At 38.3% G+C, this 26,282-nt stretch overlaps 1 protein-coding gene and 1 long non-coding RNA gene across 2 annotated transcripts in view; both read left to right on the forward strand.

Moving 5' to 3' along the window:
* Positions 1 to 26,282, forward strand: part of LOC115268478 (uncharacterized) — a 200,937-nt gene that overhangs the window by 85,301 nt on the left and 89,354 nt on the right. The gene's annotated exons all lie outside the window — the stretch shown is intronic.
* On the forward strand, positions 2,335 to 5,525 carry LOC109408039 (mucin-2-like). Its single transcript, XM_062854814.1, has 2 exons — positions 2,335 to 2,364; positions 2,470 to 5,525. The coding sequence occupies exons 1-2, from the start codon at positions 2,335 to 2,337 to the stop codon at positions 3,415 to 3,417; spliced, it is 978 nt and encodes a 325-aa protein (XP_062710798.1). The 3' UTR covers positions 3,418 to 5,525.

Here is a 26,282-nt window from a genome sequence, read left to right on the forward strand (position 1 = left end):
GAATGACCCATATTCACTTATTGAACCAACCTTCAATTCACACCCCACAAAAGCTCTGTGGCACTTCAAAGTTGGATTTTACTGCTGCAGAAAAGAGCAAAAGCTGTTCATTATCCATTAATTAAATAAATCATTTTTTCCCCGTCGGTAAAATGTAAACAACAAGTTGTCTTCGTCGAGGAAGGATGCAGGCAATTGTGTGCATGGATTTTCTGCATACGCATTGCACAACAACAGGGAAAAATTTTCCGTTGTACTGTAGTGGCGTACTGTGACCTGGTGAGCAGAAATATTAATTGACACATTTTGGTCGTTATTCTAACATCCATCTCAATTTAAAAGCTTTCTGCTCAATAGTACTTTGAACTCGTGATTTGATTTGCATTGCGAACAATTTGACCAATATTTACAATATATATTTTTAACAATCCTTTGTACCATAGTGTCACGTAGAAGGTGTGCCGGGAATTGAATTCAGTTGCGCCCAAAATAGAAGTGAACTAGACGGAAACAGAATTCAAGGGACACTTATTCAACTTTATTATTTTAAGGAAATTATAGTTTATTTGACATATTTTTTACATGATATGGAAGCTAATTTGTAAATTAGTAATTGATACCAAATTTGCCAGGCGAGATTGCAAGAACTTGACCAATTGTTGGTCGGTGCTTAGGTAGACGGGAATTAGATACAAACTACTCAACTTTGCAACTCAATTCGTGATTTGAGCAAGTGTTAATGTTATGATAAGTGTCAAAGTGTCAAGAAACTGTTAAGTTCTAGTTCTAATAGTGTATCATTCTAGGCTTCTCGAACAAATAATTCGAAGGCACACTCTTTTCAAACTATGACCAGAGCGATTACTCTCCGGTCATCCGTCTCTTCCATTAAACCATTATAATTCAATTTGCCTCGCTCGGCCATTCAAAACAGTTTTGGCCAGCTTTTTGCAATCAGCAGTAAACTGATGCAGCACAACACAATGCACGGCACATTGCATAAACACCTGTCAGACCGGAATCATGATGCCCATTAAAAAGATGTATAAAAATTCTAGGAATATAAATATTGACCGCCACCATACCAGCCAACGAAGCAACAAATAAATTATCAACACCTCCCCGATTGGCCATCGTCGTCGTAACGTAACCTTTGTTCCTGGGATGGGAGCGAGCGTTGAGCACTTGCGAGGTCCCTTTGTCATCAAAGCCAGCGAGCGAGCCCGGTTGCAGCAGTGCCAGGCGCTCGTCGTCCGTCGTCATGATTTGTGCATATGCAAGGTACCTATCAGGTATGCCGCAGGTTATCAACGCCCAAAGCAGAGTTATCAACGCCTCGGCTAGGTGAATAATTGCCCGGTGATGGATGTTCGACCGTTCGACTCTGCGTGGTGTTGCAATTCCTAGGAGGGGTGTGCAGCGCACACAATAAAGATAATCTCAGCTTCAAATCCCCACAACTTGTTCGCGCGAGTCATAAATCAGACCAAATGTGGAATTGTTTGGGGATCTTTCAGAAACTGCACTATGACGCCCAAATTTAGAAATGGGTGGCTTTCCAGAGGATTAGTCATGTATCCCACGGAAGTGACTTGAGCCGAAAATGATGAACTACAATATCTGACTCACACGTGATTAGATAAGCCCTATCATCAAACTCGTGGTTGGTTGAATCTTGGCTTATATAGTCTGTCATATCGGGTATTGGGAGAATAGTTAGAGAATACTGCTCGTATCACGCCGAAAGCTCTCTACCAAAGTAATGGAAAAAGTGGTACTTGCAATTTTGTGGATAGCTGCCGTGACTTCAGCAGAAGTCTCGGTTACGTGTTCTGAGCAGTTCATAGCTCAGCATGGACCGATTTTACCTGTTTCTGGCAATTGCGAAAAGTATCTCGTGTGCTCTGGTGGACAATTGGTAGAACAAACTTGCCAGAATGGACTGCACTTCAGTGTGGAACTCAGTCAATGCGTCCCGGAAACAGTAGCGAAGTGTTCAGGTGTTCATTGGCAGGTCATTGACGACGGAAAGTGTAGCAATCCAGATGAAGTATCCTTTCACCCGGATCCGCATCACTGTGCTAGATATATGTTGTGCCTTGGAAACACAATTGTTCCAAGGGTGTGTGCTGCTGGGTTGCTGTTCAACGCAGAAACCGATCGGTGCGACTTTCCCCAAAACGTCTTCTGCGATGTGACCTGCCCAACTGGCGGTAACGACTTGGTGTTCATAGGTGACTCTACAGGACGAGACTGTGCCAGGTATGGTTGATGAGCTTTCATGATAGAAGATCAAATAATCAGAAATTTCTTCCAGATATTCCATTTGTCTGAATGGAGTCCCTCGTTCAGCAAGGTGTTCAAGTATGTTGTACTTTGACCTTGTAACGGGAACCTGCAGGCAACCAGAAGTGGCTTCATGCCGAATGAGAGATGTCCAATGCACAGCTCAGGATGAGTTGATCGCAGATACAGACAACTGCTCTAGCTACTACCAGTGCGAAGGAGGATTGCCACATTATAGGGAATGCGAGGAGGGGCAGATTTTTTTCTGATGGACGCTGCGTTCCTGGATATTGCGGAGATACGGAAGGTACCACTGAAGGTAGTGCTAGTACTGTTAGCTCTTCCACTGTGGTAACGGAGTCTTCTACGCCCCTCACGACTTTCGAATTGACTACACATCAAACACCAACCACTGTAGATTTGGAGACTTCTACGATTATTGGCACTACAACATCCGACGCAGCTTCAACAGTTGTCACAGTGACATCCACGATCGTAACATCAGAAGCGACGAGCAACCCAAGTACTGAACTTCACACTTCAACGCAACCTGTAACTCCATCGACCATCACAACGTCGGCCATACCAGAAGTGACTAGTACAACTCAAACTGAAAGTTCATCTACAATGACTACAGATGAGACAACTGAATCCAACACTTCGACAGGTAGTTCTTCAACAGAAACCACTAGCGTGACTTCGGCCATCGCTCCAGAATCAACTCCGAATACGGAATCGTCTAACCTGACTTCACAAATTACAACAAAAACCACTGATTCTACCCAGGGTTCTTCAACTGTCGCCACTTCATCCACCACGACTGCTGAATCGCCGACCATGACCACCGCATTTACCACCGATTCGAGCACCCCAACCCAACCCGAAAATCCACCGACGACGGATACATCGGAATCCACCAGCTCTACGCCAACCGAGCCACCGTCTACGGATCCGGCCGTCGTTTGCCACGGCACCGGTATAGCGCTGTTCCCTCACCCGTACCGCTGCGATCAGTACTTTGTGTGTATTTTTGGCAGTGGAAGCCTGGCGACTTGCGACGGTGGGCTGTTGTTCGATAGGAAATCGATGGTTTGCGTGCCGGCCGAAAGGGTCACCTGCTCGGTCAATTGACTGACACGTGATTTGATGCTTTCCAGGGCTTGAGTTTTGTGCAAGTAACTTATATTTATGTCTAGTGGCTTGTCAGGTGTTCCTTACGTATCGAATAATTATTTCGAATAAATAAAATGTAGCACTAAGATTATAAAATCAAAGCATTTTTTATTCAAGAGTTACAAATGATGCAATCAAAATCTAAAACTTGTCTTTTCTGCATACATTTGATCATTTTTCTCATACTAACTTCAAGCTCGCATCCCCATAGGCTTGATGGAATTGAACCAAAATTTTACTGAAGCATGTGGGTATCAGAATGAGCAAATTCAGAAGGTATCTCTCGAGCTTTTTTAAGTGCGTGGCTGTATGGCAACGCTAGTGTTGTCAACATAAAAAAATAGTTCTTTACAGCTTTCGAGAGAAAATTGTATCTAGCTTGCCTGCTCCCAGTGTTGGCAGCAGTGTGCGCTCTTAAAACGTTGTATTTAATCGTATAGGATGCATTGCCATAAAAATCAAAAGTTATGACAATATTCCGGCCACTGAATCAAATTTCAACCATCGCGCAACAATAATGACAATGTCGCAACCTGCATTTGTTGCGACAATCCAACCAATTCGACATCGATTTACCCCAACTTGAACAGAATGAGATACACCACGAGGTTAGAAATATTCAAGCCGTGCATTGTGATTGTAAGTGGTAACCGAGTTGATAAACATTGGATCTCTATGGAAGAATCTCAATCGAATAGTTTTGATTTTGGATTCGTAGTATAATTGATTATTCACGAGCTGAGAACGCAACAAAATTAGCTTCCGTTTTGTCACTAACAAAAAAAGTCGAGGACATCTCGAGCTCTGTTAAAAATTAGGATAAAGGATAATTGCCACACCTTCTTTGCTGCTTGTTTTGTGTCTCAGTTGTCCGACAATTCTCTTCTCAGATTCAAATAAAAAATATTCTTGCCAAATGGCTCGCTTTCATTAGCGTCGCCAAGTAACTTTTAGGCGTGAAAAATCGACTCGATTTATTTTGTTTCCGCCCATTTCGTTTTCATCGTGTCTCAACGTCAAAACAACTGCATGGCTTAAAGTGTATTTATCACATTCAGGTATAACCAAAATTAATAAATAAATGACGTTACTGTGATTATTAACCCTTCAGCGCGCGCTGTTGTAAAAAGTACAACACTACCAAAAAACCTCGCTTTTCGTATACAGCGCGAGCGCGGTGCAGTTTCGGTTGCTTGATGGCGCGCGTCCTGGAAGGTTAAATATCTTAGATTTTCAAAGTTTGTTTCATTTGCGGATAATAATTTGTTGTTTTCGACAACTATGAAAATAATATAGTATACGTACCAATATTTTTTGCACATACAAGCTGTGATATCGCATTATTACGAGTTATTACCAATTGTTCTTATTAAATCTATTCATATAATATATTTTACTTACTATAACTAATGGATCATGTACCCTAATAACGGTTTCAAAAGATAAATAGTTTTGGATTTGTCTCTAAAGTATTTCTTAATTGAAAATAAAATCTATTTGCGAAGAAATCTTTGAGTTGGCGTACCTGTCTCAAAAATACTTTGCTCTTCCATGTCAACACGGTTGAAATTTTCCGTGTAAAAAGTGTGACTTCTACCGCTAGGTGTCGCGACCAGCAGCATGAACTTTTAATCAATTTCTGAATTCGGCGATGACCTTCTCTTCTCTGCCTTTTGTCACATTCGTCGAGTGTATCACAAGCTGAGTACAGACCTCTCAGTAACTCACGATAAAATTCCAAACAAGGCACCGCCGGTTGGCAGTACCAGCGGCGTCATGGGCGATTTGAAATTAGTATATGGTAGTACTATTCAATCAATCCAATTGAATAGCATGTGAAAAGAGCATGTAATGCCTCTTTAATATTAATGGAACTTTCCTTCAATTTGATTTGGCAATGTTTTAAATTCTAAATAAAATTAAATTTATCCCAGATCCAGATTGGATACTAGCATAGACTAATTTCAAGACCTCGATGTACCAAAGAAAATGATCAAATTTTGTGTGTCCAGTCCGGTACCCAATAATATTCATTACCGTGTATTTTTTTCGTGTAAATTGCATTTTGAGTGTGTTGAGGCCAAAGTTGACCTAATTTTGGAACACTATTGAAAGGTTTCACTGTAGAAAATCATTAGCCCTTACCGTGGGAATCTTATCAGATTTATAAGCCATTTCGGGATAGACTATGACCATTTTACACAGCTTCGGGACAGATCGGGTTTACCGCCAAAATTACTTGTCTTTCGATTATAAAAAGCCCAGCGATTCTTGACTAGGAACCATTATTAGTTTAAGAAATAGCAGAATAGATTGTCCAATGTCCATACTTGACAAAAAGATAAGTGTACCTAGTTCCGTTTGCTGTAATAAACTGACCATGATCAATGTGAACTTCTGTGATTGAGAAATAAATCTGTGTATCGTGAAGTTGTAAACTACCTACCAATCTGTGATTGTTCTCGAAACTGACCAACATAGCACCGACCCCAGACAGACGCTAGAATGTGCGAAAACAGAGTGAAATATATAGCGTGTTACACCGATCTGACAGTAAAGGACTAAGCATAAATTACGTAATTGGATACCGAGGATTTTTCACAATCTGCCAACTTGACTGCGTAAAAAATCGCGACCATGACGCCGCTGATACTATTGAGTTAAGTGCTATAGTTTCCTGTTAGGAAAGGAAGCTACGAATCGCAATAAAACACTTTCTGCCACTTGTCGTCTAGGGTAATTGTTCCCATCGTTGTGATAGTACCTAATGTTGTGGCAAGGGAAAGTCCATAAATTACGTCACGCTTTGAGGGGGGAGGGGGGGGGGGGGGGGGTCGGCAAAGTGTGACGACCCATATACAAAATTTAGTGGCCTCATACAAAAAGTGTGACATAGGGGGGAGGGAGGTTGAAAATTGTCAAATTTTGCGTGACGTACACACTTAGAAAAAATGACGGATTACGGTAAAATTTTACCGTAATCTCAACAGCTGAACGTACGGTAAAAAGTTCGGTGATTTTTCAAACCACCGAACGTACTGCGAATCTCAGGAAAATGCATCTGGCAAAATTACCGGAACGTTCGGTACTTTTTACAAATTAACCGTAAAAACCGCAGAACGTTCGGTATGTTTGTTTACAAATGAATTCTCAATATCACGTACGGTAAATTTTACAAATTTACGGCGATTTTATGCGAGCACAAAAAAACAATATTTTCAAAAAAAACGTCGATGATGGGATTGAATACATGACCTTCTGATCAGGAACCACACTTGCTGCCACTGTACAAGAGAGTCTTGCTTGGAGATGATGCGCAAATTGTAATAGAACTGATGCTCGAAGCTGCCGGCGTGGCTGTCAAACGCATTTTACAGTAGTACGGTAAAATAGTCCCATCACCGATCTGTTCGGTAAAATATTCACAGGTCTCCTGTAAATTCGTCTGATTTCACCGGTTCTTCGGTGATTTCTTAGATTTCACCGATTTTCTCCCGCAATTTCATCGATTTTGCCGTAATACTGTAGTTTGCTTGTTTACAGACCAGTTTCGGTGATTTTTTTCACCGAATACTGTAATTTATTCTAAGTGTGTAATTTATGGACGTTCCCTAATGACAATTGAGCACTTTTTCGACTGAAATGTTACCAAAGGGTATTTTTAATAGATGTGTGGTGCTTAAATTATGAGATTGCACCATTTGTTTGCTTAAGATTTGCCCAAAAACCTATTTAAAAAAATATTTTCCTTAATGTGTTTGCTGCTGTTGCGGTAGTGTTCCTAATGTTGCGGTATCCCATATGATTTCAATGGGATACCGCAACAATCCAGCTTTTTACGCTAGCGTGCCATAAATTTTGAATCACCCCTGTTTGACAATTCTTACCGACACTTTTGATTTTTATGGTTTTGATCAAAGCAATCTTTGTGGTGTTGAAGATGTTTCAAATTTTCAATGGAACGTCAACAATGCCGATTTTTGTTTTAGTGAAATTGAAAATTACTTTATTTTTTCCAATTTATCATTAAATTTTTACCATTTCAGTTTTAAGGAACAGTAGCTGGCAGTTGGGTGAAATGGCTCCTATTTGCGAGATGTCATGAGATTGGCTACGGACTCCTTGAAGACCGATTTTCAAGGACCATTCAACGGATTTATGCTTATGGGGAGCAACGAGTCTTTTCTTAGTTCAAATCAACACCCTGAATATGATACCAATACGAATTTAAGTCAGTTTTTTCGTTTATCTTAGAGCACTTGTGCTAGAACCCTGTCCAGTTACTAAACCAAGAAATACCAAGTTTTTTTTCTAATTATCTATGCATTTATACAAATACTACCGTGAAATTTTGTTCCTCGACAAGCCCATCTCCGGACGCTCCGGACTAGTTCCAATCCTAGTGAAAGCTTGGCAGCAAATAAATGACTTAGAACTAAGAGCTGGCTAATATTAAGAAGCTCTTATATTTCCCATTTCCAGTAAGCGCTACAAAAGCATACATTAAAATTCAGAAACTTGAAATTTGTAAACCAGTCTTTCTGATAAGAGACGGTGAAAGGTCTAGGTTGTTTCCTATGGAACAGTGAGAGGAGCATTGGGAGTAAATCTCCGAAGAAAATGTGTAAGATTGCGTAGTTGCGAAAGATAAACTGGGTAAACTGGCGAGTGGCGAACTTCGAAGCGAGTTTTGATAGGAGTTTCCGGGGGAATTTAGATCACTCCACCGGGAGTTGGAAACGGATTCTGTTTGGTCGAAAAATGAATTAGCTTTTAGGGGGGAGGGGGAGTTTTCATAACGTGACGACTCACACAAAACATTTTTAAGGTCTAATACAAAAAGTGTGACATAGGGGGGAGGGGGGGTTGAAAATGGTCGATTTTTGCGTGACATAATTTGTGTATCACCCCTAAGCAACTCTGAGTTCCTTGCCCGCGTCATGAGTAGAACTTCGATAAAGTAATAAAAACATCGTCTATCTCGGGTCCATGAAAGAGCATTTTGATTGAAATTCGCCATCCCATTGATCGTGTACCTAAAATTATAAAGAAGAAATGTGATTCACGTATGTAATTACAAAAAAATTATATAGAACCGAGGATTTGCTAATATTAACATGGTGAACATAGTGAAAATTTCTGACAGTTCAATAAACAATTTTAAATCACCGCCTCCCTAGATTGAGCCATAAAATCTGTCGGCAAGAAATGTCAAAAGTGAATCACCCCTCGTTGTTTTATGGCCAGCGTAACATTAGGATCTTTCAGATAAAAACGAATAAAATGCTCATAACAACATCAAAGTGGCAATATTTCGTTATTTTCCCGTACACTAAGGATGGATTTTATTATTTTCAATTCAATCCATGTAAAAAGTTTGCTTGGGGCGATACAATTGTGGTTTAAACATGAACCCAGTACTTAACTCCTCCATGATCGGATCAATTACCCTATATGTATATAACTTTCATACCATTCTCAAATAAAGAGCTTTGCACTTCGGATCAAACTGTACAATAATACAGTGCGAGAAATAAGTATAAAGACAGAGCCGTTTTCCATACAAAATAATCATGTTTAGGGATCAATATCTCTTTTTCTAGCGATTCGATTCTTATGGAATTTTGTCTGCAACCTTAAAATAACTAAAATTTTGGCTAGAAATATAAATCATCATCCATGAAAACGTTTATAAAGACTTTTCAGATTCAAATAAATATAAAGACACTTATTTCCATATAAAAATGTGTCTTTATATTTAGGCTGATACATATTTTATTTTGACTTTTTGTCTCCCCCGCCTTCAAAAATTTTTGGCTGGATTTTGTATTTTGAGGGGGCAGATAAATAAATATTTATCAAAATTTCGGGTCTTGCCCAAAATTCTTTAACAAATCCGATGAGTTTTTAATATTTTTCAAATTAAATGCTTTATTATTTGTATCCCCCCCTCGACCAGTCAAAGAGTAGTGGGACAAAAAGTGAAATAAATATTTGTAACGGCCTTATTTGAATCTGAAAAGTCGATATAAACGTTTTCATGGATGATGATTTATATTTTAAGCCAAAATTTTAGTTATTTTAAGGTTGCAGACAAAATTCCATAACAATCGAATCGCTAGAAAAAGAGATTTTGATCCCTAAACATGATTATTTTATATGGAAAACGGCTCTGTCTTTATACTTATTTCTCGCACTACAAATCAAAGCGATTTTTGGTTTACTTCTCCGGGGGGTTTGTTGTGGTTCCTAAATACCGAACGTCATTCAGTGGGTAAAACGTAAGCATGATGCATTTATCGAACGTCTACTGCAGTTATTGCCCTAAAGCTATCAGTACACGCTTTACCATCGACCAACAGCGCATCCTACGCTTTACCTTTCCGCTGTTTTGTCAATGTTGTCCCTTGAAACTCCCTGGAACACTCTTGAAACCCGTTGAACCACCCTGAAACATCCCTGATACCCCATTGAACTCCCCTGGGATATCATGGGTCGCCGCGAAAGCCTCCTGAAACCCCCTGGAACACTCTAAAAAGCCCCTGAAACCCCTCTGATACCCCATGCAACACCTCTGTAACGCTTCTGAAACCTCACGATGCCTCATGGAATGCCCTCGAACACCCTCTGGAAACCCCTGGAACACCGTGGAATGCCCCTAATACCCCCTGAAACATCCCTGGGTATCCCAGAAACTCCCTGGAACGTCGACAAAACCCTAGGAAATTATCTGGAACACTCCGGAGCGTCGCTGAAACCCTCCTGAAACTCGCTGAAACACTCTGAGACATCCTTTAAACCCAACGAAACGCTGAAACTCTCTGAAACATCCCTGAAACCCCACGGATCATCCTCAAAACTTCTTGAACACTTTTGGAGCGCACCTGAAATCCTTTGAAAGTCCCTGGGACACTTTCTAAAACCACCTGGAACACCCTGAACGCCCTTCAGTCGACTATTTTTCGATTCGATCTATTTTCATTTGATTTTTTATCAAGTCTTTTGTTCATTCATATTTTAGTGCCAGTGGGAATGTCAATTTGAGCATTTTAAACTGTCTTGTGGTTCTGATTAGGGACAGGTTCAGTAGGCTATGTTATCATAGAAAAATTCAAATCATTGTATGGAGCGTAGACTTTGGACAAACCACTTCCCTTCCACACATCAATTCTTAGGTTCGTGGTCTGAGAATAGTAATTTACGCAACAAGGTGCAGAATGAAGATTTTTTACAGCAGAAGTCGTACATTTATCCAACGACGAATTGGAAAATTACGACGAGTTCTGTGAAAATCGAGTTCTGCACCGAGTTACGTACAACATTTTTTGCAGTTTCATAAATTACCACTTGGGGATAGTTTTAACAAATCTTTTTCATCAAACTTCACACTGTTTTTATAGCCATGTTCAAGAAAGTCTGATCATAGCTGGTTATACTGTGCAGTTGTCACAATTTTTCAAACCTGCGTCCAGAAAACATCAAGAAGTTGATAAAAATTGAAAACAGTGCTGTAATGGTTCATAACGCAACGCAAATCAGTGCTGCTATAAACCATTACAGCACTGCTAATTTGGTGTGGGAAAGTAGGCCTTTTCCTGGTAGATTTGCGCCACGTGAAACAGCCTACTACGATGAGAAATAGCAGAAAGCTCTTTAAGATACAATTTTCAATCAAACCGACCAATGACCAACTACAATAATTTGGTTCAGAATTCTGTCAGTTGATGGCACAAGAAAGATTTCAGCTTTACCAAAGCTAGAGTCTTTGGCAAAGTTCTTCTGCAGGACATTAGCATCCGGAAGGTAACAAATTTGTTTCATTCGTGTATGAATCACTTTAAATTCGTATTATTTGGGTGTGCTTCGCTTCTCATTTGTGGCATACATATATTTTTGCAATTTCTCATCGTAATAGGCTGTTTTACCTCATGCAAATCTGACAGGAAAAGGCCTACTTTCCTACACCAAATTAACAGTGCTGTAATGGTTCATTACAGCACTGATTTGCGTTGCGTAATGAACCATTACAGCACTGTTTTCAGTTTTGGTCAACTTCTTGATGCTTTCTGGACGCAGTTTTGGAAAATTGTGACAACTGCACAGTATAACCTGTTATGATCAGATTTTCTTAAACATGGCTATGAACATCCGTGTGCAGTTGGATGAAAAAATTTTGTTAAAAACTATCCTCAAGGGTAATTTATGAAATTGCAAAAAACGTTGTACGCAACTCGGTGCAGAACTCGATTTTTCCAGCACTCGTCGTAATTATCCAACTCGGCAAGCCTCGTTGGATAAATGTACGACTCGTGCTGTAAAAATCGTCATTCTGCACCTTGTTGCGTAAACTACTATTTTCATATTGAAGTAATTTAGGTCTGGTACTTTCAAGTGTTGTACACAATTGAAAATTCGGACATTTACGCGAGACGGAGTCATCAAAGAACGTAACCATTTTCAAGACTGAACCACAAACTATACTCAATTTTACTCGCATCATGTAAGTACTGGTGGTGTTAGATGTCAACGAATCCATTTCACCAGAAACGTAGAATTAGTATCATATTTAACAGTCAGCTTTTAACTCGGTGAATTAGTCAAGAGGTAGAGGATATGCATCTCAATGTGCAGACCAGCGTTCGAATTCATGCGAATATTTTATTTTTATATGTTTTATCTGTCGAATCAGTTCTAGCGATTGCTGTAGGCGCTAAGAATAAATAGGTTTTATTTTGCAGTGTCCTGGAATACGTAAATTTACGTGTTTTGACTTCTAAATTTGTGTCTTTGAAGACGCTCGAATATGTCAGATTCAGGGTATCGAAAATTGCATGATTTTTTCTGAGTGTGTAGAACTGATTTACTTCATATTTAAGTGATTCGGGGTCTGATTCAGGCCTTGAGAAATTCGGAGGCAAATAGTTCAGTTCTGATTTACTCCATAATCATTTCAAATTATTCAAGCCTGGACCACTCCATATCTAAGACTTTTTGTCTCTAGAGATAGTATAAGCTTCAAATCGAAAATGAATGTAATTTACCAGTTTCCGCCAATTGGTGCCAGAATTTGATTTTGAACTTTTTTTTATGAAAATTAGTCGATTTTCCCTCAAATTCCATCGATTGTGCCTAACTACAAATCCATACATTTTAGTGTAGAATTAGCATCTAAGTTAAAATACACGTTAATAAAAACAAAAAAAAAAAAAAAAACAAATCCATACATCTCATTTGTACATGTCTACGAAGAGCGAGTTAAATTTTCTTACTACAACCAAAATATCGTGTCATTATTTGGATCGATAGCTTAGTTGGTACATACTTGGTAGAGCACTCGCCAAGCGTACTAGGGTCGTGAGTTCAAATCTCACCTCAGTTTTTTGTTTTATAATTCCACTTAATTTCCTGTACATACATGTAATGTTTGTTGAGTTAATTAAAAATCATGATTGATCATACGGATTGGTATTCCAAAATACCATAGTATTTTGCACTGAAAGTAATTTTGTTATGTCAAACTTATAAGATCTCTTTGTTCTCTATCTTTCCAGGTAAGCCGACTACCCCAAATGTAGAAGCAGAAATATTTCGAAGATGCGTTCGGATAAATCTTCTCACCGGTCGGTGGTAGGTTGAGCTTATTTACAGTTGTCCCCAAAACAAACAAACCGGCAATGTAAACTCGGTTGACATTATTCCGTTGATTGAGTTAATCCATCTCATTTCAAAACACATTACCATTGCTGGCGGCCCGCAGTGGTAGTGTTGCTGCTGCTGGTCATCGTCGTCGTCGTCATGAGTGGAGCAAAACCCCCCACAACAACGACGATGACAACGACCAATTTACACACGTAATGTCGTACACATTTTGACGGTGTGCATATACGATTCGCACCACCGCGCGTAAGCCAGCAGTCGTTGCTGGTTGTTGCTGCTGCTGCTGATGTGCACTTGAAACCGCGAACTCCAAATTGCCCCATTGAGAATGGGTGACGGTCAGTTAATGCAATGCAATAGGTGGTCATATTTTGGCCTGCTAATTTTGTAACGCGGTTCGAACCAGTTTGGCACCAATTTCGGTTGATTTGAGAGGTGTTTCAATGAATTCTGATCTAATTTTGAGGCATTATGGTTTTTGGTTAATGATCGAGAATGATTGCAATTGCTGGGTATTTAATGCTGGTGAATCACAAGGAGGTAAAAAGCATGACGAGTCAGTTTAAATGCTATCGAATTGGAGGATGCATTTGATGTTCAAGTATTTCCTGTTATGTGGTGTAGCTAGAAGAAGTCCAGCAAGGATCTCAATGATCGTGAAGGATTCTGTAAGAAACCTTTTATAAATTTCTGAGTGAACTGTTAAAGTAATTTCTGAAGTGTGCCTTGAGGAATTCTGTAGCAATTTCCGAAAGAGTAGTATCAGTATTAAAAGTAGTAGTAGAATTAGTAGAATTTGAGATACTTTGAACGCAAAAGTGACGCATATTACACTAACAGTACCCGAGTCGATGCTTTTGAGAATGACATATACTTCCGGGAATGATCAATTTCCGGGACGTGATTACAATATCTTAACGAAGAATCTTCTGAGATTCCTCCAGGTATTACTTTATTGATACATATAGAAGTTTTTCCTAGGATATGTTTATGTAATCTCAAGAAATTAGTCTATGTAGTCACTTGGAACTTCCCTAGAACTTAAGATTCCCTAAGAAGCTCCTTGTGGAAATCATCTAGGTTGCCTCTTGGAATTCAATAAAAATGCTTCGAGGATAACGTTTCTGGCATCTGAAATTTCTTCAGAAGTTCCTTCTCGGATTAACCCAGATGCCCCTTTTCAATTTTAATCTGGGATTTTTTTTTCAGGTATTCTACTATGAATCGGAATTTCTTAAGAAAACCATTCTCAGTTTTAACCAAAACAGTCTCTTGAAATTCATGCAAGAGTTGCCTTTGAGATTCACCAATGTTTACCTTCCGTAATTCATTTCATTTCATTTGTGTCTATTTTGTGATATCCCTCCAGGAATTCCTTCTGATATTCTTTCAAAAGTTTTTCTAGGATTTCATCAGGTGTTCTTTCTGGGATTCTTTAAAACGTTTCTTCTCGTATTTGTCCATGAAATCTCTCTGGGAATCATTCAAAATTTTATCCACTAGTTCTGTGTAGGATTCTTGTAGGAGCTCATGTTGGTATTTGTGCGCTGCTGCAATTCGTTCTGGAACCTTGATTTTGTATACTTTCAAAAGATATCGCTGGATTATATCTTTTTTTTTTTACAAACTAGTTTATTAGGCTCATTGGAATACCTTATCGGAGCCGATATATCATGTTAGTTTTGCATATTCTTTTTACAAAAAGTATTTTTGTTAGTTTTGATAGCTAAAAAACAAAAATAATGTAATTAATTAATTATAACTGAATTTTTGAATTCACAATAAAATTGTTGATGATTTTCATCATATCTGTATCCATTTGTCCTAACACATCTCGTATGGATTGTGGTGATCGGTTGTTCCGTTCGAGTTCTCGTAGCATATCGGACCTTCTTTCTTCGTATTTCTCACATAGCCAAATAACGTGATCAATGTCTCCGTAATCCTTGGTACAGTCGCAAACGTTAGAGTTGACTATATTGACTCTGAAAAGAGATGCGTTTTGTGTGTAATGGTTCGAAATCAGACGCGACATATTTTTGATGAAGAGTCTGTTGCACTGCAAAGCTGAAAACCACGAAGATAATCTAACGTTAGGTAAAATACTGAAGCAGTATCTTCCCATTTCACTGTTAGACCAGCTTTCTTGCCAGGACGTTAAAGGCATCTGTCTGATTAAAGGATGAAAATCTTGGGTGGCTGGAATATGGTGGTAAATTTCGCCATAATGAGATCCATGTTTGGCAAGTATATCTGCAAATTCATTACCCTCAATCCCAGAATGCGATGGTACCCACAAAAATGTAATAACATATCGATCCTTTGTAAGACTCGCTACTGCGTCCTTTATATGCAAGATGATCAAATTAGTTTTGGCTGTTACCCTAATATTTTTCAGCGCTTCTAGTGAGCTAAGACTATCCGAACAAATCAAGTAATTTCTAGGAGCAAGAGTTTTTATATAATCAGCTGAGTATTTGATAGCTAACAATTCGGCTGTATAAATTGAACACGGTGTCTCTAATTGATAACATACTTGGTGATTTGAATTGTAAACTCCAAATCCACAGCTATCCGCCTCCAGAGATCCATCAGTAAAAAACGTTGCATCCGCATTGATATTTGATAAAGCTTCCATATATAACTGTTTTACCTGAACTGGTAGTAAAGGTTTCGGAAGGTTTGCAAAATTCTGAACAAGAGAGGTCTCTCTCTCTCTTCTTGGCGTAACGTCCTCATTGGGACAAAGCCTGCTTCTCAGCTTAGTGTTCTATGAGCACTTCCACAGTTATTAACTGAGAGCTTCCTCTGCCAATGACCATTTTGCATGCGTATATCGTGTGGCAGGCACGAAGATACTCTATGCCCAAGGAAGTCAAGGAAATTTCCTTTACGAAAAGATCCTGGACCGACCGGGAATCGAACCCGTCACCCTCAGCATGGTCATGCTGAATACCCGTGCGTTTACCGCCTCGGCTCTCTCTCTCTCTTCTTGGCGTAACGTCCTCATTGGGACAAAGCCTGCTTCTCAGCTTAGTGTTCTATGAGCACTTCCACAGTTATTAACTGAGAGCTTCCTCTGCCAATGACCATTTTGCATGCGTATATCGTGTGGCAGGCACGAAGATACTCTATGCCCAAGGAAGTCAAGGAAATTTCCTTTACGAAAAGATCCTGGACCGACCGGGAATCGAACCCGTCACCCTCAGCATGGTCATGCTGAATACCCGTGCGTTTACCGCCTCGGCTATATGGGCTATAAGAGAGGTATTGACATTCAATTGACAAGGGCGCGCCGGAACATTGTAACCGTAAAAGTTATCTAAGCAGGGGGATGTTGGTAACACGAGACACTCTCTGTATGATCGGAGAAAACTCGACTGTGGGTGGATTCTAAACAGTGCGTCAAATTGTGTCATCAATTTTGTGGATGCTATATGGGAACTCGTTAAATATCTGCAATTCAATTCAAAGAAGCGAATGGTCAGAGGAATCACACCAGCTATCAGTTCAACAGACTGGGTGTGCGTAGAGTTCAGCAAACCTAGGCAGATTCTTAAACATCTGAACTGAATTCTTTCGAGTTTAATAAAATGTGTCTTAGCTGTCATGTGAAAAACGAATGAGCTGTATTCAATTACCGATAGAATCGTTGTTTTATACAATTTTATCATATCCGATGGGTGGGCCCCCCACCATGTTCCTGCTATGGTACGTAAAAAATTTATACGCCGTTGACATTTCCGTACAACATACTGAACATGAACTTTCCACGTACATTTCGAATCGAACCATAATCCGAGATACATATACGAGAGACTCTGAGATAACTGTACACCGTACATATGAAATTGCACTGGAGATAACAACCGTTTGTTAGAAAAAATAACGAATTCCGTCTTTGAAGCAGAGAATTCCAGTCCTAAGTCACTTGCCCAAGTTGTGAGTTTATTCAAACAAATCTGAAGGGGTCGCTCGGAAAGTTTAACGTCCTTGGCAGAAGCCCACAAACATGCATCATCAGCATATTGCACTAAGACGCACCCACTTTCAATGCAGTTGTCTATATCCCTGGTGTAAAGATTATACAACAGTGGACTAAGAGATGAACCTTGTGTTAATCCAGAAAATGAGTTACGGACGTGTTTGATTTGGAAGTTTTGAAAGAAGTGCATAACCTTAAAGGACAGGAGATCAAACAAAAACTCGGCTAATCTTGCTGGAATTCCGAGAACACATAATTTTTGGCATAAAATATCGATAAGGACTGAGTCATAAGCTCCTTTAACCCTCTAATACCCAAATTTTTGATTTTGATCTAAATATCATTTTTCGTCACGGTGTGTCTGGTGGACAACATTATTTTAAAAAAATCGGTATCGCTAAAATACCCACCAAACGAAAGCTAAGGGTCCCACCTTTCATTTGAGACCTAAATAAGAAAGTTCTATCGGCGGGTCTAGAACATTTTTTTTTTTGAAAAAGTGTGAATTTTTTTGTATTTTCTCAAAGTACTAAGTCATAACGAAAAACAGTTTATCCATTGCCAACATGGCTTTTCGACAGAAGATTTTTTATATAATGTTTATTACACTTCCCACAAAAGCATAATAGTACCATGTGAATAAAAAATCCAGTAAACAGTAGTCAGTTTCGCGGTTATGGGCAGTATTGTTTAAAAAATTGTTATAGTTTCAAGCAGGTGTAGATGATGAGTTCAAATTTCAATTTACATGTGTACCGCGTCATGCTCTAATACTCGTAATTATTATTCTATCACCGTGTTCCTCCTTATAGCGTGCATTTGACAAACAATTCAATTATTTAACGAATGTTATTATTTTCTCTATTGAGCAATGCACGATATAAGCACAGACGAACAGACGTAACACTCTTTGTTAGGGCTTGGCACATGCATTTAACGATGAATTCAAATTTCGTTTGATTTCCGCGATCCTTTCACCAGAAGTGTTAATGTTCGATCGCTTTGAAGTTTGCGTGTGTACACATTCACATTGCCAAATGATACAAACGAAACATACAGGTAATATGTATAGTAGTGTGCATGTTAGACAAACGTCAAATCGCGGCCAACAGTGTCTCGCGCGCTTCTACCAAGAGGTGAAAGCGTGTTCATGAAAAAGACAGCAAAAAATGAACTTTCTCCACAGACAAACAGACATACTACTTATAAGAAATTTGTTTTAAAAACATCGTCTGGCCGCTCACTAGCACCCTCTATAACGCTCAATCCGAAGCATTCATTTGCAGGCGTTGTTTCGCTCGGCTCGATGGAACAATTTAGCAGGTGACGCCTCCCCCGTGGCGTCATCCATTCATAAAACATGAATGAAGATTCATGATTGAGTCATTTTATGTAAACATTGATCGGCGTCGCGTTCATTTCTTTCCAAAATTGAGAGGTGAGATAGGCACACTAGCACCACCATGACACATGCGAGCACAGTCCGAACCACACTTTATTTTCAAAATGACCGTGCGATGATTGCGATTTGAGTAGTATATATGTTTGTCTGTGCTTTCTCTAAGCGTTACGTTTTCTTGTCTGTGATATGAGGGAATGGTTGTGTGTTCCGAATACCATGAATTGGCTAAAACTGCTAACTGAGCATGTTATTAATACTTTTACTTTATAAACAAGTTCTACTAATCTCTAGGCAACGTTTAACACACAAGTCCTTTTTTCCACGATATTAGGACCAATGCTATATTTAATCATTTTGTTAAGAATAGCTTAAATATTTGGAATTCTACTGATTATATTTCGTAACGAAAACAAAACATTTAAATGCAATGATAAACCGTTTTAAAAATCAAGAAAAATTGCCAATTTCTTTGACAGAGCTGTTTTAAGTGAGAAACATGCTTAAGGTCACGATGTTATGGCATGCCAAGATACTACAATAAATTACAATTACAATTACAATTACAATACAATAATTTAAAGAATCGTTAGATGACCACAACTCGATATTTTCTGGAATCAAATCATTAAAACGCGTGTATTTCTTATGGGACAGGTGGGTCACGACCCACTGTTTGAGAAAGGCGGGCCTACAATAATGGAGCAAAACCAAAATAAAAATTGCGTTGTTTTATTTACTTTATTGGTGAAATAGGTACTTTTTCATAATATTCTAATTGTAATCCGAGATTTTATTGTTCTCAAGGCCGTCATTAACATACTCGTCATCATTGAAAAACTAAAGCGGTTTTCTCGTCCAAAACTGATATTTTCGTATTAAAATTGTATTGCTGCACTGCCGTGATTACATTTTCAATGCAAACATTAAATCTCTCTTCAGCATCTTTAGCAGAACTGCAATGAGCACTATCTTTTTGCATCATCGGTAGTAGTGCCAGGTCTGCCGCGTTTGCCCTTTAACTACGGAGAAACTGTATTTCTTGCAGCTCTACATATTTCATAATTACAGCGAATGTCGATACTCCGCGTAGAAGATTCGAATTATATTTATACTTAAAGAGAGTAGATCAAAAGAGTACGATCTCATCATTGAACGAAAAACTTTAAATGAGTGATTGCGATATATTATCGTGGGATGATACCAACTTCTATATCTGATATATTTCGGAAAATGTTGTTCAATAATATCAAAAACCTGCAAATACAAATAAAGACAAGATTTTTCTTATTTATTCTGTCTATTATTTGTATGCTCAGCCATATAAAACAAATATCTAAATCTGTGAATATCGACTACCTTCGATGATATTAATGATCGCAGAAAAGCTTCTTCGAACACAGCACGCACACCTTGGTAGGTTTTCATCGTGACTTTATGATTTCATGTCGTAGTTGTTTCTCTAAAAAATTGGAGCAAAGCTATGTTGAAATTTAATTTCTTTTTTTTATGATTCAATACCTAATTCTATACCACACAGCAATCCTTCAAATTAGCAAGCAAAAAATGTTGAATGCTTTTACAAGTACCAGAAAGGTGCACAAAATGAACGTATACCGGCCTATAACGGCACGTGGTCATTTTATCCGAGCTACTTTGTTGATCGTTCTATTTTTATTGACATCCAAGTCATGGCCTACTACGACTGTAAAACTTTTGTATGGACATTTTTGAATATGTTTTTACCCGTTTGCTCTATTAATATGATACGTTACTAATGAGCGACCTTATACGAGCCCATTAGGTTACACTCAAGATTGAAAGGAAGAAAATGCAAGTCTTATAGTAATAAATTTAAAAAAAAATATTGTTCTAGGACCGCCGATAGAACTTTCTTGTTTTGGCCTCAAATGAAAGGGGGGACCTTCAGCTTTCGTTTGGTGGGTGTTTTAGCGATACCGATTTTTTTTAAATAATTTTGTTCTACCAGACACACCGTGCGTCATCTAAAATCGATTTAAACATGTTTTGGAAGATGATTCTTTTTAATTCTCGATTTCGTGAATTTCAGTTTTTGATTTTTCTAATTTTTATTTTTGAACATCCCCACACTTTTATATTTTTCCTGTAAGCCAATTTGGGGAACGGATTTTTTGAGATGAAAACATTTTGAGATTTTATGATTATTGTTGAAATAATATTATTTTAAGTTTTTTTCACAGAAAATTTTATTTTCCGTGTAATTTTAAGGAAAATAATTTTAGAGTGTATTCGATTCCCTAAAACTATTAAACAAGGATAGAATGATTTGGGAAAAATTTAAAATATGTTAATTGTAGCGATTCAATACAAAATAAACAATGACTTCTAAAAGGTGACTAAAACATCAATTTTTCAATGATTTTTAAAAAATGTAAATATGCTTTAAAATACACCAAAAACTATTTTGAGATATACAAAACAGTTCTAAATATCAGGCAAAAATATAAAAAAATAGATTTTCCACGAAACAAAAATTACGAAAATTCTCAAACTATACCCCGTCTAAAGGCGGGATTGGGTATTAGAGGGTTAATATCAAGAAAAACTGCAGTTAAAGCTTGTTTCGATCGAAAGGCAATCTGAATATCTGTAGCTAATAAAAGTCATAACGCTGGAGAACTGGGTAGGTGCCCTTCATGGTGTTACAGCTCGAACAAAAAAATCTTCCAATACAAACAGTGTTACGAAGGGGTGAGTGTGGGTGGGTGCCAAAAACAGGCCAAATTTGGCGTTATGATATTTATGAATGAACCCTGTTCCTGAAGAAATCTCTTGATCAAATTTCTAAATCCCAGACTAAACTCATTTCACATCTGCGTTGGGATGTTCTTCTGTAACAGTAAGGGCAACAAAGGGTTGCTCCAAGGAGGAGTCCTCTAAGAGAGGGATTCGCTACTGTGCAATAGTGACTCTGGATGTAAGGAAGGCGTTCAATAGTGACTATATGCCAGATAACTTTATCGAAGACCGTGAAGTGATCCGACGGCTGTGAAAAAAGTTATACCCTAGGCAAAGTGAGGCTAAGTATTTAGATTTCATTATTGATATTATTCCTTTACATGTATTGGAAAAATAACAATGAAGATTATCTTCACTTTTCCTAGGGTATAACTTTTTCACAGACGTTGGATCACTTTGCGGTCTTCGACAAAGTTGTTTGGCATAGTCACCTACAATAATACCAAAGGGTTTGATTATTGAACGCTTACAGCGCCACCTAGCGACAAAATTCGAAAACTTAAAATTCCATACATTTGGCCAAGTTTTCCAACACAAACTTCAAGCCCTTAGGCTCAACCGATTTTGCTCAAATTTTGAACGTAGCTTCTGGGAGTTCAAAACAACTGATTGAGGAGGTAAGACTTGGCATTTTTCGAAATTTTTGTTTTTCATATAAGTGTGGGCCACCTTAAATGCCTAGTTTTGGACACCTTTGAAAGATGTAGACAGCTCTACGATCACTCAGGCCAAGGCAGAGATGCCAGATTATTTTATATAAAATCCATACAGATTTTTCTGTATCGCCGTTTTTGAGGGTATAGCAGACACCGACTGTTCTAGATTTCAATAAAAACTAAAAAAACGTACTACTTTTTGACAGTTTTTAATTTTTACTGATATATATTTTTCTAATACACTAGCTGTACCCAGCAAACTTTGTCTTGCCTACTGCGTTTTTATGACGTTTCAAGTTTTTATCCAAGACCTATCCAAGACCAATTCCCCGGTCACAAAATGTATGGAAGATCGATTTTCAAAAACTCTCAATTTTTCCATGTTTTTTGCCCCATAAACCTTTCTTGGGTAAAAACTAATAGAACAAAACTAAGACGACCAATGCCGTTCGCAAGTTATGCGCGGTCCCACGTATGCCACTGCATTTTTATATATAGATAGATTTGTGAGAATGTACAAATTTGTTATATTTTTTTTTCAAGTTTTAGCAGCAATTTAAAAGTTTTCCTTAAATATATAGAAAATAACTTAACAATTTATGCTTTCTGGAGAAAACTGTATTTTCTGTTATCTGTATCTTGTCTGTATAGAAGGTCAAAAATCTGTAAAATACAGAAAAATTTGTATATCTGGCATCTCTGGGCCAAGGTAACACAGGAATTTTGGTGTTGTTAGTTTCAGGCGCACACAATATCAATCAATTTGTAACAATTTCAGCAACGCATTTTCTTTACTTTTATGTTGAGGACTATTAGGAAAAAATGTCCACTTAAAGATTTTAAAGGCATTCAATAAATAGTGGACCGGTCACAGTGAGAGTTTCATATTTACTTTTTGCCTTTCTCGTACACCAAAGTGTACTGAAAGGCTATATGTTCACTCAAAAAACGAATTTTCGATAGAAGGCTCGGAGGGTCAAGTCACATATACCAATCAACTCAGTTCGATGATTTGAGCTGATGTCTGTATGTGTGTATGTATGTCTGTGTACAAAAAAAGGTCACTCCTTTTTAAAGGCACTTCCCATTGGCCGATTATACGGATTTTAGCATGAATCGAATCCTAATTTTACCGCATTGTTTGCTATTGAAAATGGTTAGGTTCGGTCAAGGCGTTCCGGAGTTATGGCCATTTTAGTGATCCGGACCAAAACCGGTGGAACTGGTCATATATAAAACTGAACCGCCCCATCATGCGACACATCAAGCTGCGCCGATTTTTGTAACCTTTAGCATGGTTGACGAATTTTGAGCGGAAATTAATACTGGAGACCAAAAAAATCCCCAATATCGGCCCAATATTTAAGATGACGACCAGAATATTCAAGATGGTTTAAAATCCAAGATGGCGGTTGAAAATTTTGGTCCTTAAACCATGCAATATGGGTATATTTGGTATGAGGAAGATGCCCGGAACTCAAAAATGGCCACCAGAATATCCAAGATGGCGGTCAAATATCCAAGATGGCGACTCCAAATTCAAAATGGCGGCTGTTCAATGGAATTTTAGGCCCTAAAACCATTCAATATGGGTCTATTTTGTATAGAGATGTCCGGAGTCCCAAAATGATGGCCAGAATACCCAAGATGGCGCACTAAAATCCAAGATCGTGGCTCCAAATTCAAGATGGCGGCTCTTTAATGGCGTTTTAGGCCCCAAACCATGCAATATGGGTATATTTGGTATGGAGAAGATGTGCAATATGGGTATATTTGGAGAAGATGTCCGGAATCCAAACGTGGCGGCCAGAATATCCAAGATGGCGGTCTACAATCCAAGATGGTGGCTCAAAATTCAAGATGGAAACATTTAAAGGAGTTTTAGGCCCTAAACCATGCGATATGGGTATATTTGGTACCGTCGTGCGGGGTTACTTTTGAAATGCGGGGCTACTTTGGACACTTTTGAAATTTTTTTTTTTGAATTCAAAATATAGTTTTAATCTGTTTGATGTCTTTAGGACTATTATGAAGCAATATGTTCCCCTTCATTTGGTCGAAATTGTTTTTCAAACAGACTCTTTATTGCTTGTCAGGACGCGAAAAAAACATCGAATGAACCAATAAATATATATAACGCATCAGAACATTTGCTCCGTACGCATTGTTTCTACAGTTCATGAATTTTAAAGGGTTGTTCAATTCATCCAAAATGTATCAACGTAGCATATACAATCGAATATGTGTATCGTTATACATCATAAATAACCGTTTCACCTAAATAAAGGATTGATGGTCCCTTTTTTAAGGCTGTCTATATAACAATATCACGCTGGTCATAATACCAAAGGTATCACAGAACCATTTAAAAACGCTTCTATTTATTGAAATCATGTATGATATAGTATTCTACAGTATTGGTGCAAAGCAAATTTCTAAATAACCCTGAAATTTTAAATGCAGTTTTGTTATAATTAAAAATATCCAAAGTAGCCCCAACCCGGTTCTATATGAGATGTGTCCAATTGGTATATGAATAACTTGTTTGTTTATTGATGGATTTAGTTCAAATTTTGCATACATCCTACATACATACTCATGATTATTATGTGTAAAAATTGTGGAAATCCATTCACTACTCTGGGAGTTATTATGCCATAAAGTTGAAAAACCATGAAAAAGTGTAAAAAGAAGCCCCGCACGACGGTATAGGGAAAAGTCCAGAGTCCAAAAATGGCAGTCAGAATATCCAAGATGGCAGTCTAGAATCAAACATGGTGGCTCAACATTCAAGATAGCGGTTGTTTAATGGAGTTTAAGGCTCTAAAACCATGCAACATAGGTACATTTTGTATGGGGAAGATGTTCGGAATCCAAAAATGGTAATCAGAATACCCAAGATGGCGGTCTAATATCCAAGATTGCGACTATTTTATGTAGTTTTATGCCCTGAAACAATGCAATACAGCCATTCCATAGAAAAACGATATAGTGCATCTCCGATTGTCGTGAAACTTGGTGGGCTTGTAGTTCTTCGGAAATAATTAGACCCGTATTGTTTTTTATTTCGTCTACAATTTAATAGCTTTCAAACAAAAAAAGAAGCTTAAAATCGGTCAAATGGTTGAACCGATTTTTTGAAAAATTTTAGTTTTGAAAAACCTTGATTTTTGGACCACCCTATATGAAAATTGGTCACCCTAATGACGAAATAAAAAAATACGGGTCTAATTATTTCCGAAGAACTACAAGCCCACCAAGTTTCACGACAATCAGAGATGCACTATATCGTTTTTCTATGGAATGGCTGAATATGGATATATTTGGTATGAGGAAGATGTCGAAAATAGGCGTCCAGAATATTCAAGATGGCGGCTCAAAATTCAAGATGGCGGCATTTTATTGGAGTTTTAGGCTTTAAAACCGTGCAATATGGGTATATTTGGTATGGGGAAGATGGCCGGAGTTCATAAGCAGCAGTCAGAATATCGAAAATGGCAGTCTGAAATCCAATATGGCGGCTCAATATTCAAGATGGCGGTTGTTTAATGGAGTTCAAGGCCCTAAACCCATGCAACATGAATATATTTGGTATGGGGAAGATGTCCGGAGTCCAAACATGGCGACCAGAATATCCAAGATGGTGGTCTAAAATTCAAGATGGCGGCTATTTAATGTAGTTTTAGGCGCCCTAAAACAATGCAATATGGGTATATTTGATATGAGGAAGATGTTGACAGCTCAAGAGTGGCGACCAGAATATCCAAGATGGCGGTCTAAAATCCAAGATGGCGGTTCAAAATTCAAGATGGCTGCTATTAAATGGAGTTTTAGGCCTTAAAACCATGCAGTATGGGTAGGGTATATTTGGTATGAGGAAGATTTCCGGAGCCATACCTAAAGCCATCCAAAATAGCGGCTTCAAATTCAAGATGGCGGCTATTTCATGGAGTTTTCGGCTCCAACACCATGCAATATGTGTAAATTTGGTATGGGGAAGATGCCTGGACTCCAAAAACTACGACCAGTATATCCAAGACGGCACCTCAAAATTTAAGATGACGGCTGTTCAATTGATAGTATTAGGCCCTAAAACCATGCAATATGGGTATGTTTGGTATTGGGAAGATATCCGGAGCCCAAAATAGGCGACCGGAATATCCAAAATGGCAGTCTAAAATCCAAGTATTCGGCTCAAAATTCAAGATAGCGGCTTTTTCTTAAGATTTTAAGGCTCAAATATCAAAAGCCATATAAACGATATGGTTTCTGGTGCCATAATAGTTATTTATGTAACGAGCCGCAAAAAGTTGATTTTTTCAGCACGAGTCGTACATTTATCCAA

The sequence above is a fragment of the Aedes albopictus genome, chromosome 2 (assembly GCF_035046485.1).
Source record: "Aedes albopictus strain Foshan chromosome 2, AalbF5, whole genome shotgun sequence".
Taxonomy (NCBI): domain Eukaryota; kingdom Metazoa; phylum Arthropoda; class Insecta; order Diptera; family Culicidae; genus Aedes; species Aedes albopictus.

Excerpts from the sequence above, each read along its gene's own strand:
- LOC109408039 (XM_062854814.1), top strand. The coding sequence starts at position 2,335 with ATGGAGTCCCTCGTTCAGCAAGGTGTTCAA. Across the intron at positions 2,365-2,469 it reads TCGTTCAGCAAGGTGTTCAA|ATACAGACAACTGCTCTAGC; the intron begins GTATGTTGTACT and ends AGTTGATCGCAG.